General features: G+C 37.9%; 1 protein-coding gene across 1 annotated transcript; it reads left to right on the top strand.

The window, feature by feature from the left end:
- The first annotated feature begins 2,789 nt into the window (after positions 1 to 2,789).
- On the top strand, positions 2,790 to 15,679 carry GPX7 (glutathione peroxidase 7). Its single transcript, XM_085308026.1, has 3 exons — positions 2,790 to 3,015; positions 9,731 to 9,992; positions 11,832 to 15,679. The coding sequence occupies exons 1-3, from the start codon at positions 2,809 to 2,811 to the stop codon at positions 11,993 to 11,995; spliced, it is 633 nt and encodes a 210-aa protein (XP_085164152.1). The 5' UTR covers positions 2,790 to 2,808; the 3' UTR covers positions 11,996 to 15,679.
- The last annotated feature ends 1,236 nt before the right edge of the window (positions 15,680 to 16,915 follow it).

The following is a 16,915-nucleotide window of genomic DNA, read 5'->3' as shown; positions in this document are numbered from 1 at the left end:
GCGGCCATGCGCGCTGCTTGGGGCACCCCCGCGCCCTTCCCGCCCCTCCGACCGCGAGGGCCGCGGCGGGGAGAGCGGTGGCCCGGGCTGAGGCGGCCTCTCCGGGGCGGGGAGGAGAAAAAAGACTTAAAAAAAAAAACTAACGTGGAGCTGCCTAAAGGTTTCAAAGGAAGTTACGGAAAATAACTTGCGGGAACGGCTACCCGGGGGGCCGGCGTGGGCAAGCGGGAGTCGCCAGATCTTTAATACCGGGGTCCAGAAACGCGGGCGGGACGCGCCGTGGCCGAGGTGGGAGAGACTCGGCGCGACGCCTCGCGGCTCGCCGCTTGCTCGCGGTTCCCTCGGGGTTGGCGCCTCCAGCAGCGGGGACCCGGAGGCCCGCGGGGCGCAGCGCGCWGCTGACRGGCCCGGCGCGGCGCTTTCAGCCKCCTCCTCCTCCTCCTCCACAGGGATTTTTTACGAGGTTTAGCGGGCCAAAGAGTAAATGGCAAAAGCAGCGAGAATCGTACCCGCTGCTGGACGCAGCCCTGCTAGGTCAACGCGCAGACCTGCTGGMGAGCGAACGGGCCGGTTTGCAATGCTTAACTGGCGTTTTTCCTACACAGATTTATCAGAATACATCAGATTCTTTCAACAAGTTCCAACAAATTCTTTCCAACGAATAGATGGTCGCGCTGTAACATARAAGATACTACTGCCGTTTGGCTCCCAAAGCTCAAGTCATTATAAAATTAAAGATCTTCGACAGTGTCTCTCTGTCCGTACAATTCTGCCTCCTTTGCTGATGTTAGAGAATGCTTTAATCCAGCGAGTAGTATTGAAACGTGGCTGTAAGAGGGAAAGCTAAATGCTACCGCAGGTTGGCCGTTATTTAAAGAATTTCTAATTCACTGTCAGTGATCAAAAACTTTCAGATTCCAAGCTGAGTTTGTAGGAGAAAATGTAATTTTGAAAGCAAGTAAATTTTATCTAGAAATCAGAAACAGTAAACACGGAGATGTAGGAGGCAGGTTTTTAAAGTCACTTTCCAGAGCAAAATCCTGCTTGTCTCCTAGTATAGTCATAATGCCTCACCTGCGGTCTCATACCAAAACTATTATATTATTATGCCTGTAAGATTACAAGACTCTCTATAARAAAATCAGCAGTGTATTGTATTTTTTTTTTTAATTTGCTAACCAAATTTTAAAAATATTTGGGTTTATTTTCATCAAGCTAGAATTAAATATTTATTTTTAGGATTCATTCTTTTAAATKTATTTATTAAAATATATATACTATAGTAAAGCCCTTTTCTCCGTGTCCAGCTATGTCTGAAGAGACTCTCTGGAGCTTCTTAAATAATTTATTTATAAAATGGGATAAAAAWTTTATTTATAAAATCATACTTGACTCTCTTCGGTTCTTGGTCAATACTACARCCTGAAAAGCATACAGAAAGACAATACTTATCTGTGAGGATGAGATCAACGCTTCAGATTTTTAGCACAATGTGTCTTCCACACAGATTGCATGGTAGAAGATTTTTCACCCACATAGAATATTGCATGATTTCTTGATGTTGGATATTTACTCAACCTGAAATACATAAAAACTTGCAAAATCTGTAATGTTTAAAAACTATTATTAAGTCTTTCAACTTATTAATKGTTTCTTCACTTATAGTAATGTCACTTATGCTTAAATTACTTCACCAAAGTTAATAAAGACCTGAAAGATCTACCAAAACTTTAGGTAGGAAAAAAAAAGAAAGAAAAACACACAATGAGATTACAAAATATAATTTCCTATTCAAAAGAYATATTTCCAGCATGCTTTGTGTGTGGTACTTCATTATTTTCTGTAAATCATTACCTTTTATTTTTTCTTTACTAGTAAGTCACAGAATCATTGGCACAGAGGGCCAGTTTTTTCAGTCCAAGAAGAAATCAATGACCATCAAACACTTCCTATCATTACTATACATGTATAAATCCTCTTTGTTCCAGCAGGCATAATTTTAAATGGCACAAATGGCTTAAAAAAAAAAAAAAAAAAGGCATCACTACACTGATCCCCAAGCAGCTGCCTGGGCTCTGTATTTCTGCAAATTTTGGTACCAAATTCAGTTCCTAATGATGCTTAATGCCTCCTTCTCACTTACGAACTCTTTGGTGAYATCTTTTCTCCCGGATTACCCTGTCAAGACCTGCGTGGCCTGGCCAGGCACTGTCTTGAGCCCAGTACTGACACAGGGGACATTCCCAAAGGTCTGATCAAGAGGGCTGTTTCGCGTGATACTGTTTGTAACCCTCAGTTTTTGGTAACTGTGTGCTCTGGCTCTTGTGCAGAGCACTTGAATCAGTAACCACTAGCAACCAAGCCACTGGTATCCTTTGACATAACATCATAGTTACTAGAGGCTATAGCTAGTATATTAAAAATACCTACTTGCAAATCTGTCAAAATCACATTAGCTCTATGCCATATTTTCCTAGGAGATAGYCAAAGCAGCTCCCTAAGTCTGACCAGCATCCCACAAAGACACATACACTACTGCTATTCCTGAGCTGAAAGAACTAGCCCTTCCATTTGTATATTGTGTCCATAAACGGCCTTATCTAGTGCAGCACTGCCACAACAAAATACTCCACTGGAGAGAGTTTGAATCCTTCATAAACACATCCTCCTGAGGTCTTGCACGAGCACAGATCCTATTAAATCTTTGCAGAAGAGAGACTGTTGCAAAAGGGTCCGTTTGCAGCAGTCCTTTCTTTCCGGCAGCGCTTTACTATTGTGGCAAGTGTCTGTGCAGCCCTGTCTTGCAGCATGCTAGATCCTGAGGGCAGTGTGGAGCACAAGGCTTCCTCTTCCTTCCCCAAAGTTTTCCTCATCCCTCTAGCCATGCTCCTTGCAATAGCAGCGCTCTTGCTCTTAGCCTTTTCCGCTACTCAGCAGAAAGAGACTGATTTTTACACTTTCAAAGTTGTAAACATCAGGGGCAAGCTAGTCTCTCTGGAGAAATACAGGGGCTCGGTAAGTCTGCATGGAGATGGGCAGCTCTCACACTGTCACTAATCAGCCAGTCCTTGCATGTCTGCAAAAAGCAAGTGGGGGTGGAGAGTTTGTACATTAACGTGATGCGTGCATGCAGATAGGTTTGTTTTTATGACTTCTTTAACTAATCTGGAGTGTTGCGTGCATGCTTCCTTTGATACCTTTCCATGGGTCTTTGCACTCCTTAAATAAAACGTCTGCGGTCTAACCTCTCTGTGTAGCAGTCTCTTCGTCGTGCGGGCTGCTCCCTGTATACGTGGCAAGCAGCAAACGTGCCTACCTTCCACTCGGCAGGATGAATSGCGCTTGATTGTGGCTGTTAAACAGGAAGTTTGGACCTTTGTACAAATTTATTTTTGGAACTTATTTCTGCTATTTTACTGCATGACTTTTAGTAAATTCTTTTTACCTAAATCTCATTTCTTTTTGAAGTTCTGTTTTGAAAAAAAAATGAGATTTAGCCAGTGATTAACAGAGTTAAGAGTTTTCACTGTAATTAATAAAAAAGTGAGAGACTTGATAAGTACTCTTTATCAGTGTACAGTGAAATTGTAGAAACACCATGCTATTCCACTTATAGTCAATTTTAGCATGACAAAGGGCAGACAGACGCTGCCCATGCTTTTTTACCTTTTAAATTCTATTTATATATTAAATTAAGGAATTGTAGATGCAACTTTTCTTCCCATTTTGAGAACAATTGTCTTGAATGTAACTTGACTTTTTTTATTGGTTTGACCATCTGAAAAAAGATCATTAGTGCCTGCGGAAGAACAAAGAGAAGTTAGCACAAGGAAGGGGGCATAGTATCTGTAGCTCTTGTAGCCAGATTCACAAAATACAGAAGCTAAAATCAAAGCATAAATGTCAACACCTGCATCCTTAATGCTCAAGTGACACATCTTACGTGATATAGCCAGGCCAATCCAATAGCTTCCCAGAAAGGAAGGCWCCACTCCTCACTTTCACCCTTAGTCTCAGCTCCGTGTTTCCACTTTCCTTTTCAAGCCCCTTGGGTACTTTGCCGAGGTGATGGTACTCCTTAATCCAAAGTGGTAGGTGACTAAAACATTTGCAGGAAGAAACAGAAGGCCCACAGGAGGAGACATAAATTTTTCAGAGCTCAAGAGAGAGGGATCTTGGTGGATTTGGACCAAATGAGAGGCTTAGATCTTACCTGGTCAAAGTCCTCCTCTGCCTTCATTCACAATGTAGTCAGACAACAGAGCAGAGGGGAACTGATCCAATGCACACTCAGATAACTATTTTTGAGAAACTATGTAACCTATTTAATATTAAACATTATTTGCTCTTTTCAGGGGTTCTTTCCAAAGGCTCTGTCAATAAATCCTGTCGCTGAGGCATGTTTTGTCTGCAGGTCATTTTCAAATCTTTCTAAATAAGCAAATACCACCTGTAGCTTCCCTAGCTCAGGGCTAGAATTGACATGGCAAGGACTAAAGGGGGAACTGCAAGGTTTCCCTTGTGGAATTCCTTCCACTCATCCTGGCAGAGACGGGGTGCTTGTCCCCTCTGGAAGGAGCTGCAGGGCCACCCCAGTATCTCCTAACTCCTCCAGATCAGAGGTGCATGTGTGAATCTCCTCTGATGCTACAATACCAAGCCGTTCTCCAGTGGTGACTGGTTTCTGGCACTACAGGAAAAGGTAATGCTGTTGGTGAATGTTATTCCTTGATCTCTGCTAGGCCATAAGCTGAAGATAAACATCTATTTTTTTTCTGCATTTGCCTATCCCACTGCAAGAGCATTCATTCCACATCTTTTTTTGCTTTTCCGAGACATAGGTACTTTGTGGGAAGTGTGTGAATTGTTTATTCCAAAATGTGATGACCATCATCTGTCCAAGCTGTCCAACCAAAAGATGTGCATTCAGAGAGCCTATCCCTGCTCAGTTCAACTGCTCTTTGAGACTACATACGGACAATTTAAAACTAGATCATACCAAAAAAAAAAAACCCTTTTACGTCATTATGTTGATAGAGCTAATTATTATTAAAATAGAAATAGATCAATTAAAATACCTATTTATTTCTTAAAATAAACCCACTTATATCTGAAGTTAGATAACCAACCTAAAGGTGTAAGTTTACCATAATATTTTAAAGTAATTAAAACAAAGCAAATAGCAGTACGTGAGTCCTGCTGATGTTTTTAAAAAGTGAGTCACTAGTCAACACCTGGAACAATAGTCTGCTAATTGCTAAACCATCTTTAACAGCCTTAAGCATTCTGGCAGATGTAGAAAAAACATTTTCTTCAACTCAGTCACTTAACTAATTTAGTTAATGTAATCTGTAGTCAAGAAACTACCTGGGAAATAAAAAAGTCAGCAAGTTTTCAAAAAACAGAATAAAGYCTGCTAATTTGAAAAACACAAGAGCCATGATGAGCAGAATCAGTGCAATTCATTACTTGCAGAATTCTTCTTCAATAACTCATTATTAGATAAAATGTTCATATTCAGATCACTGAGATAATTTTATTAAAAAATGAGACCAATTAATTCAATTTTCATTCAAGTGMAACTTGATGCAAACCACAAGTACGTAGGTAGGTAGTAAATAAGAAATCTTCCCATGTGAAGACCGCCCTCCTGTGATATATCTAGGCTACCACACTGATGTTGCTGATCCATACACATTAAATATAAGGAGCGGTAATGCATGGTTGGAGAAGCATCATCAGGATGCAATTAAGATGAGGTTTATCAAAACAGCTATCTATATCAAGAAAGTTTGTATTTCATTTTATGGTCAGATGTGCTCTAAGTAAGAGGCAGTTTTCCTACCAGAAATACTATCTATTTAGAAGTCAGTATTCCCAAGCTTCAGCTCTTCCCTGCTGTGTTTATACCTATCCAGATATAATAGTACCCACTTACCTACCTATCAACCACAGAGCTAAGTACAGTGGGCTGAAGCTTAATGAAGCAGCACTGGTGCAGTGCTTTGGCAACCTTATACCAAAGGTACTATAATAATGTTAAGTCTTATTTTATTGCTGGAAGTAATGCTAGGCACTTTGTATCATGGCTCTCTACAATTCAAGAATGTAGTATTACTGAATGTRTATAAATACAGAGTACTTCATTACTGTACTATTGCTATTTTTTCCAAKAAGGCAATAGATCTGTCAGTTGGTGTAGTCTGATCCTCTAGATGGTCCTCTCATCAGTTCGATGGAGCCATTTAAAATCTCCAGGTCTAAAAATATAAGTATCTACTGTCTGTGCTAAAAGGTCCATAAAGCCTTACTCGAGGCTGATGGATTCATAAATCTCTCTAAGGATCTCTTCCTCAAGGAGGTGCCCTTATGTAAATATGAAGTTAACCAACAATCATTTTTGCAATGTAAAAATGACTTCCCTATTAGAATGCATGTGTTGACCAAGAAAGGTCAAACAATGGCTAAAACAATTCAGCTTTAATTAAACCACTTTTGGAATGATACAGGATGAACTGTTTGCACTGCACACTAGGTGGTGTACTTGACTTGTACTTTCAGAGCATAAGGCAAGAGAAGTAAGTCAAGTAGAGTACTCACTTTAACTTAAACCATTAATGTTTTTGAAAATTCAAAGTACGGCCTCTTTATGAGAATAAAAAGAATGACTTGATTATAAAAGATAGAAAACAAACAACAAAAATATAAATCACCTCATCTGTGATACCTGTGATACTCAACAGAAACACTTAAAAGATGACTAAAAGATTTTTAAACATTCATTTTAAACATTCCTTATGAAATACTAATAAATCTTGAAAAATCTTTATGATACGTTCTTTATATTTTTAGGTTGTTCACAATATCAAATTATGGAATTCAGTAACAGAATGCATTTTTCTACAGAAAAAAAAAAAAAGAACAGAAGCATCAGGCATTTACCTTTCAAAAAGAAAGTCTGCGTAGCTTCCTTTAGGAGAATGTTTGGAAGTTTGCACCACTTGCATTGTGAGCTCTCATACCTTTCATCACCATGCTGAGTAATCACTGGTGTTAAACAGAATAGAATTCTTGCAAGCCCTGCTCAATTAAAAATCAAATAAAATTTATAAAAGTTTGACTAATTTCATTTGCAGCTCATCTTTCGTATATGTTATAATATGAATATAATTCCTCTACAAGCTTATTTCCCACAAGCCTCCAAGGATAATTTCTTATATTACAGACTGTGTTTGGGATAAAGTACCARTAGTTGTAAATACACTAATGTATATGAATACTTCAGCATCATGAGAATGTTGAACCTTAAACTATATTTAAAAAACACTCTAGACTACATGTGACTTCTACTCTCAGTATTACATTTATCTTTAACCATTCTCTACTACAATTGTCACTAAAACTTGGAAAATACAGATTATCTGAAGAGAAAAAAACTGCCAATGGTTATTCTTGTGTCTGGTATGTAAGTTTTATTTGAAATGATGACAGTCTGAAACAGGAATGCAACATAAAATTACTACCTCTTCTCTGAAAAAAATTTCTAATTATAAGGTAAATCTTTGTATGTTTTAGGAGACTGGTTTAAAATTTCACATAGAGCTTGTAAATATAGTCTGAATAAATGTGATGCTTTGGAAGTTAGCTAGATGGCTCCAGATCATATTTCATGTGCAAGTGTACAGGGATTCCTTAGATTATATTCTGTTGACACAATATACCACATAGAAGATTACATCAACTTCTGCCTTATAAAATTACCTGTCCTCTAGAGAAAACAAACAGTGCTGCTCAGAAACCACTTTAAATATAGCTGCATACCCATACAATATACAGAATATACAAAGCAAGCGTTAATGTTTAACATAGGAAATGATAAACATTAGCATCCCCTTAGCTTTCTCATTACTCCTTCCTACCCTTCTAGGGAGTTCATCCTGTTGTCCCATACCTTACCCAGATTATGAACTTTTATATGCCAATAAATTAATGTTCTCTTGCCTTAAAAGTACTATACACATAGTCACTTATTTTGTGATATGTCATCATTTATTTGTACGTACTCTATTCATGTTTCCTATATGGCTTTAGATTTTGTATTTAAAAAAACCATAGAAATATAGAACAACAGTAACATTAGAATCCAAAGTGCAGATTGAGTAGAGTAAGGCCAGTGGCCACAAACACAAGAGTACAAGATCCAGAGTCAGGATTATTTGCTTCCTTTTCTTGCCATGCAGCTTCTTGCTGTTTAACTTTGATCAGGTCAATTAACGTGCCCAAGCTGCAGGCTTTCCTCTTGTTGCACTGGGACCTRTAATGCTGCTCTGTCTCACAATAAYGATAATGAAGCCAACATGCCAGCTGGTATGAAACTTGCAGACTTTTTTGTAGATAGGTTCAATGCGAACAGCTATTGTTACTGTACTAGCACTGGGGAATGCGTTGGCTACTTCAATTATATTCAATCTCTTTTTGCAATATGAGATTGAAGGGCCAACTTCTGCGATGATTTATAATCTATAGAAACCCTGTGCTTTATAATTCTTACAGATTGACTCAAAACAAGTAATAGAATATAATTTTATGTAAAAGAACTTATCACTATAAAGGGCATAATGGTATTATGATAGAGATCTATAATACTTGGCTTTAATCCACTCCCATGAAAACATTAGAAAAGGCTCAATTTCTGTAGAATGAGTTATAAATCACTCTTACAAAAATCATAACAATGATAAAAAGTAGAAATCTAGAAACAAACTCTAAAAGTTATTTAAGGATAAAACATCTCCAAAGCCTATGGAAAACTCTTTGTGGTCTTAAGAAACTGTATCACATCAGGATTCGGTCACTTTATTTCCCCCCAAAATTCTTGGCAGAGTCTGTTTCACCATGCATTCTCCTCACGCATGCCTTAATTTTCAAGCAGTGTTCATCTATGTTTGTCATCTTTCTTTCTGCTGGATCTGCACAGGCAGATTGCCTGTTCAGTGGAAGCGTTTGACTGAAACACACACGGCACACAACATCAAAGATGACCAGCTATAGGAGTCACTTTTTAAAGGACAGTGTACACATTCTTCACTACTCGAAATCTTTAATTGAGGTAGTAAACTTTTCTGCAAAATATGTTTCTGTTTTGTCACAACTTAATGAACTTACTCTAGAAATGTGGGGAAATTTTGCAGTCTGTACTGTATAGACTCACCTAAAATCCTGTAATTGCTTCTGTCAGTTTTCTGATCTAGGTTTCTATTCAGACAATAATAAATGCATCAGTCAGTTCTGCATCAATACTAAATTTTGTAAGAAAGAACAAGCTGTACAACAGATAACAACCAAAAATACATTAGTTTGCAAATCTCTGATAAATGATTCCATATACCTCAACTGGTCATTTCTTAAATATCCTTAGATATTTATCTGTTTTATATATCTCCTTAAATATCCTATCTAAAAGGCAGAACAGAAGAAATTCTGTTTTTCCTGTAAACTGAGAATTAAGATTGCTAAGGAGTTTAGTGACTATTACAGTCATGGTTGCCAAATGGGAATACATACAAAATATATATATTTTTTTAATTTACCTATAGCATACAGAACTCTGTACAGTTTSAAACATGAGTGTTCAGTAACGGTTCTTTAGATATTCCCATTTTTTTGAGAATAATTAATACCCAAGCTTACCTGTTGGAAAGGATATATTTTAATCTCTCTTGTTCTTTAGGCATCTCTAGTTGTCAACGTTGCAAGTGAGTGTGGATATACAGATAGTCACTACAAGGCCTTACAACAGCTACAGAGAGACCTTGGCCCATACCATTTCAATGTGCTGGCATTCCCATGCAATCAGTTTGGGCAGCAAGAACCAGACAGTAACAAAGAAATTGAGAGTTTTGCACGGAAGACTTATGGTGTCTCCTTTCCTATGTTCAGCAAAACTACTGTCAGTGGTGTCGGTGCAATTCCTGCCTTCAAGTACTTAATTGGTGAGTAATCTGGAATATTGGAAGGTTGCTTCTTCAACACAGAATTCTTCTGACACAAGATACCATGCAACTGAAAAAGGTTATTTATGTCTGTGCTCACAGAATCATAGCACAGAATTGTCAGGGTCAAAGAAGTCAGAAGTCAGAAGTCATCCAGTCTGTCTCTCTGCATAAGGCAGGATTTCTGTCTCTCTTGACATGTTTGTCTAAACTTCTAAAAAGATCACCAGTGATGAAGACCCCACAATAAATTCTAAGAACTATTCTAATAAACTCCTACGTGGAATATAGGTCTAGAAATATTCTCTTGTTCGCATATAACACCTATTCTTTATTTTTCCACTTTGCAATCTTTTCTCCTAAGTGTTCCTCCTGTGACACAACTGCTGCAGGCTGGATTTGTAAAATTCATCTTAAGAGCTATAGGATAAGTGGAAACAAAATGCCTACATAAGTTACTTGAACAATAAAAAAGTGAAAGCAGACAGAAAGAGATAACCTTGCGCCCTCCCTCCCTCATTCCTTGCCAGGCATTGGAACGGCCATACTGTACAGTTCATCCAGCTCTACATTAGGGCTAGCACTGAGACCTGCAGCGGTTTTGCTCATTCTTGGCAGACAGCTAACAAAATATACTATAAATCAGAATATTGTCTATCAAGACACTACTTTTCATGAAATGACTGAATCGTCTAAATTTCATTTAAATGTGAAACTAATATGATAGCTTTTATCCACTGTGAAGGAAATGACTACTGAAAACRATCTGTCATAAACCCCAGCCTGACATGATGCCATCTAAGCTGCATTCTGGAAGGACCACATCGCGTCCTCTTCTCCCCAGCACCACTGTGTTCTCCCACATTCCACTGACTTTACACTGAGTGGCTACCCCAAACACTCCTCTCGGTATCTATAGTGAGTCTTTCTGCTAGCCAAACTTCCCATTAGTCCTCTTCACATGCTTCCGCGTCTGTTTTGCCCAATGAGCTTGTTATGGTTGGCATGTCACAGGAAAATTGCAAACCTTGTATTTCCCTCTTGGTCCACATGCAAAGTGGGGCTGCCAGAGGCAGTACACTTACTGCAGCACATTGACAAGGCAGTCRACAGTGAAGGTCTAGCTGTGTCTTGATAATACTTTGGAAATATCTCTGATTCTATGTGAAATTTTGCCCAATGTATGTATGARCAACGGAAAAAGATGCTACTTTGCAGGGTCAGTCCTACCGTCATTAGCAGGATGAAACTCTTGGTCAGACTGAAAATGTTTCCTGAAAATTTTGCTAATAATGTAATAGAATGGTAAAGGATAAGAGTACGACAAGGGTGAAATGAATATGCAGTCATGCAGAGTAAAAACACTAGTAGATAAGGATTAGGAGGAAAATTCCTCCTAGGGCAATTTATTTTGCTATTTTTTTATGTAGCTTTTCTTGAATATTACTCTGAAGCATGAGACACTGGGTACTTCTAGAGAGAAAATCCTGGCTAAGCAAACTACTAAGCAGTTCTGGTACAGCTATTCTTTTACCCCAAATATCACTTCTCTGTCAATGTACAACTATTTCCATAGATGCGTACACAGACACAAGAGTACAGTACTTCAACCTGTCTGCTTGTGACAAGTTAGACTGTGTTTCACTAGTCTCCAGGGGACTGCTGTCTAGCTAAATCTCCCTCTGTTAGAAAATACATCTTAATAGTCATTCTGAGCTCTCTCTTCATTTTATATTCCTTCTTCTTCTGAGATAGTAATAATCAAATTGCATGAACAAATGTCAGGAATTGGCAAATGTGGTTTTCTTTTCTAAGGTTTCTTTCCTTCCGTCTCCATAGATTCCACAGGAGAAGAACCAACTTGGAACTTCTGGAAATACCTGGTGGACCCTAATGGGAAAGTAATAAAGGCCTGGGACTCTACTGTCTCTATTGAAGAAATAAGACCTTACGTTACAGAACTTGTGAGGAAAATCATCCTGAAGAAGAAAGATGAATTGTGACTTTCAAAAGTTCCAGCATGGCAGTTACATCGTTWTTGAGAATCAGGACTGGAATTTGTCTTTTCACATTCCAGAAGAGGGAATAYGGAGAAAGAAAATCATGACTAAGGGAATCTATATTCACCATCTTAAGAATACAAGATAGTAAGTTCAAATGGTCAAAGCAATTTTAGTCTCCAACTGAACTCATTTTGACCTTTCTGGGAAAGAAGACTCATGGGCAATTGTTTCTTTTCTAGTTCAAATTATTGATTGTTGATAAGACAGTTAGCATATMTCTAGGATGAAGGCTGAGAATAATTATAAATTCCTTAAAGAGATCTCACTGTCACCTACAATTCTCTTTTCACATTTTGATCATGAACTGAATTAAAAAAAAAAAAAAGAGTAAAGAACATGATTGATTTAGTGTATACCCTAGGGCAAAAGCCAAAATAGATACTTTTAGATCAGGCAGACCTAACAGATTTTTGTCTTTCCAGTTACCAAGGCCAAACACAATTCATTTCATCTGCCTGGGTAGTTAATTAGGAAGAGCACAAGGAAAACTTCTTTATAAAACTGAAATGAAAGAAATATGAAATCTCTGCAAAAATTCTCCAAAAACTATGAGAAGAATCTCTACATTCTTTCACYCAGTAAAGATTATCAGATGATATTTAAATAGCCCTTTGAACATCTRTAGGATCAGAGCCTAGAGAAAATGAACATTTCTTTCTGATATAATCATTTTGCCTTAGAAAAATTATTCTCACCTCATATAGTCTGGTTAAGTTTATGTTTTCTATTCATAACATCATCTGAATTTGCTGCATGTGGAGACAAACATTAGAGAATTGATATTTCAACAAGGAAATCATTTTTTTCCAAATATTTAATGTTACGTTGTTATATAATGGACCATTGTTTAATGTTACACTGATGGTATAATGTTTAATGTTACATTTTTCAAATGTTTTCAAGTGCTAAATTTCTCAAATGCAACACTCCAGCATCTGCTCAGACTTCAGACTCCAGGTCCTCTTAGCTCATACTGAAATAATAGCACAAACAAATACAGCCTCACTGTTCTTTTGACAGAAACCCTTTGAAAATCTCATCAGCAAGAACTCTTTTCATCTCAACAAGAACACAATGTACAGGGCCCCAGCTCTTAACCCCAGGATGCTTTAAGAAGGCTCTAGTCTTGTCCAATTGCAGTGTTATTGACAAGTGAAAGCTTTTTTTTTGTGCTTTGTAATGCTTTTTAGAGTAGCACAAACAATATTTCTCCATATAGTTGTCATGGCCCAAGCGCACCAATAAGCCTTAATTGCCCTGACCACAGCATGAACTTTTTCCAACTGATCATTGCCATTATAGCTTGTCAGTATCCAAAAATGCTCCAGTTGAAACCAAAGGCAAATGTTATGGCATGCACTAGCTTGCAGAAAAAAAAGAGGAAGAAGAGTACTGAAGAACTACTGGAAACACAAGTGTTGATTCTAGAGCAATTGACGGCTCCCACGCTTTGAGAAATGCTGTCTCCTGTGGTCACTGTTAGACCCTGTTCTGTGAAGCAGTCTAAGGAAGTAGGAGCTGGAGCTACTTTAGGCCCGAAAGAAAGACTGTACTGCACAGAACAAGCTGAATTTGCCTGAATAAAGCTGAGAGCAAGGGGGGGGGTTATTCTTCACAAAAAAGAAAAAGGTGAGGGAGGGAAATAAAAGGAAGAAGTAACAGAAATACAAAAGCAAAGAGACAAGTAAGAAGGGAGAAATGAGAAGGAAATGGATGGGCAGACTGCAGCCCRAGACAGGAGAATCTTTGAGACAAAACGGTGATGGAAACGTTCAGGTTATGTCAATACTAACGAGTATGTTCCATGTTACATCAGTTAGTTCTCCCCTGGAGTGTAACTTAACAGCACAGGAAATTGCTGCTAGTGGCAGTGAATACATTTATATTTTCCTCTTCTGATGGAGAGGAGGAAAGTGTATCCTACAGTCCACTCAGTTGCTTAATCTATTCTTATACGAATCACTGCATCTAAGACTTCAGTTACACAGGAACGTCACAAAGCAAGCAGGATCGGGGCCAGCTGTTCTGTGCTGGGCCAGAGAGCATAGCCACTAGGAAAGGAGATCATTTATGAGCTTATAGATTGTTTATCTTTTCCTCTGTGCACTGATATTAACTCAGTGCCCCAGCATGCTGTTAGCTGATGCTGCAGGACTGCAAATAATCTCCTTAGAAAGTATTTTTTCATTTTTATAACTAAGGCCCTGATGAGCCCAGACCATACTTTGCAAGACATTTTAGGCTCTCTCTGTTTCAGTTKAGGGTGTATCCCTTCAAACAGAATTTTGGATTTACATAGTTCTGATCTTGCATTCTTTGTAAGACAAATCCTAGAAATCTGAAGAGCTATAATGGCAATGATCAGTTGGAAGGAATTCATACTATATTGACAGACATTGTGTGTTCTACTCTAAAAAGCATTATGAAGCACAAAAAAAGCTTTTGCTTGTCAATAATGTTGCACATTGGATAAGACTAGATTCTTCTTAAAGCATCCTGGGGTTAAGAGCTGGGGACCAGTACCATGTGTTTTTGTTGAGATAAAAAGAATTCTTCCTAATAAGATTTTCAAAAGTTTTTTTTTTGTAAAAGAACAATAAGACTGTAATTGTTAGTATTATTATTTTAGTATGGGATAAAAAGATCTTTAGTCTGAAGTCTCAGCAGATGTCCGAGTGCTATGAATAACTTAATTTTAATGCTGATTGCTATGAGTTATGTTGTTGTTATTATTATGGCAGCTTAAAAGGAACTAAGATAATTATTACATAAGTAAGCCTCGATACAGCAATGAATTTGAATAGAGCATATCATTTTAAGCACATGGATACTCTATCAGAACTTAATAGAAACATTTCCATGGTTAAATTATGCTCGTGACTTATTTTCAATCCTTTGATGCATTGGAATCATCATTTGTAGAACAAATGTTTTGGGTTTTTTTAAACAGAGTTACAGAGTAAATGTAGCCATTTTTAGTTATAGATTAATTCATATCTAGTCATGTGATAAATTCTTCATGAATACGTGCTCATAAAAATTGCAAATCAGATTGCATTGGATGGTATTTGTCTGCCAAACTACAACAGGGGCATGCAGAGATCAGAAATGACTTTTCAGGTTCATGAGTTCTGACACTCTTTGCATCTGMTAGAAATCTTCCCTAGGGAAAATCCTGGCAGCTGTAAAACAGCACTAAACATTTAGTATGAGACTATCTGCTTTGCAGCTTGTGTGCTTTACAGAGAAAATAGTACTGCAAGTTAACAGATGCGCACTTTTATGTATTGAGAGTCATCATCTAAGACTTGATTTCTTACATTTGCAAATTAGAAGGTGTAATCTCTTGGCATGTTGATTTAAAGACTAGAGATGAGACACATGACACATGATTATATGCAGTCATATGCCCCCTATGGCACACTAGAGGGAAAAGAAATGACCTAAAAGCCTGACTGCACAGTTTAAAATCAGACAAGATACTTCGAGTCTCCCAGAACTTTTTCTYGTAAAGAGAATGAAATCAGATCTACATATATCCAAAGCTCTACTCTGAAGTGGAATATGTTATACTGAAATAGTAACAACCAGTAGAGAGGGGGTTTAAAAAATGTTTTTATTTTGGCRTTGTAAAGAGAATGAAACCAAATAGCCTAGTTGTCCTTACAATCACCCTGGTAATGTAGTTGTATCCTAGGGACATTTCACTCCAGTTTCCATTGAGATTCTGGCATGAAACCTCGGTGGAAAACAGTTTCTCTCTCCTGAGTGGTACCCAGTGTTCCATTTCAAACACATCAGCACCTTCAGGTGATGATATTCAGTAAGAGCTGACCACAATCATTACTTTACAAAGACTGGACATCCACTTGATTAAGAAAACAAATTTTATGATACCTTCAACTATTGGACCAACCAAATATATCGAATACCATGAAGTTATATTGCAATTACTTGTAAAACCAAGCTAAAACAAATTTAACAAGCTTATCTCTGGCTCATTTAAAGAAAGAGTCAAGCAGTTCATATACTCTTTGATGGATGAAATAGCCAAAGCACAAAGCTATTTGGGAACTCGTTCTGAACCATATTAAAGCTCTATGGCAGAAGCTGACATAGAGCAGAGAAAATACCTGAATGTTCACCGTACAGTAGGAGTGATGCTGTGATTTAATACCACACAGCCAGCCCATCAACAAAATAAAGCCTACCACACAGGATTAGAAAGAACAAAACTCAGCTCTGCTGCATCTTTTACGCCAATGTTGCAGTGGTTAGGCATAGGCAAAAGTGGGGGCCTGTCTAGTGATAACGGCTGACCTTTTTCAGCTGCCTCTACACAGCTCAGAGCAGCTCTCCTTTCCTAGACTAGAAAACTTGATCCAAGAAAACTTGGATCTGTCAGTCTACAGATCTAAGAGACAAAGCATACTCTTTTATCTCAGAGCACTGCAAGACACCTCTTCAACAATAAGATCTTCTCAACTAATTCTAGAAAATAAGAATGAAGGATCACAATATATTAAGTAAGCAGACTTGTATGCTGAAGAGTGAGTATAATCATGATGGTTTTGAGATGTTTCTTCTGGTTTAGCTCATAATYCATGCTTATTCTCTCCCTTTCTCTATTATTCTCTAATATTCCAATTCTAATATTCTAATTCCAATGTTGTTATTCTCTAATAACACTGGAACAGCAGAAAATACATGGGATGTTAAAGATGCTTCTGTTGACAATGGTTTGAAGGGGGACTATGTGCATGTGCAGGATGGAAGAGGATCACTGTGATTTGGTTCCAGTAGTGGTAGCTTGATTTTAGCACAACAGCCTAATCATCACTTGATGGAATTATTCTGACT

This window comes from Rhea americana, unplaced genomic scaffold (genome assembly GCF_003343005.1).
Source record: "Rhea americana isolate MKP2758 unplaced genomic scaffold, rheAme1 scaffold_27, whole genome shotgun sequence".
Lineage (NCBI taxonomy): Eukaryota > Metazoa > Chordata > Aves > Rheiformes > Rheidae > Rhea > Rhea americana.
The sequence above is the reverse complement of the archived record's forward strand: the minus strand, read 5'-3'. Positions and strand labels throughout refer to the sequence as shown.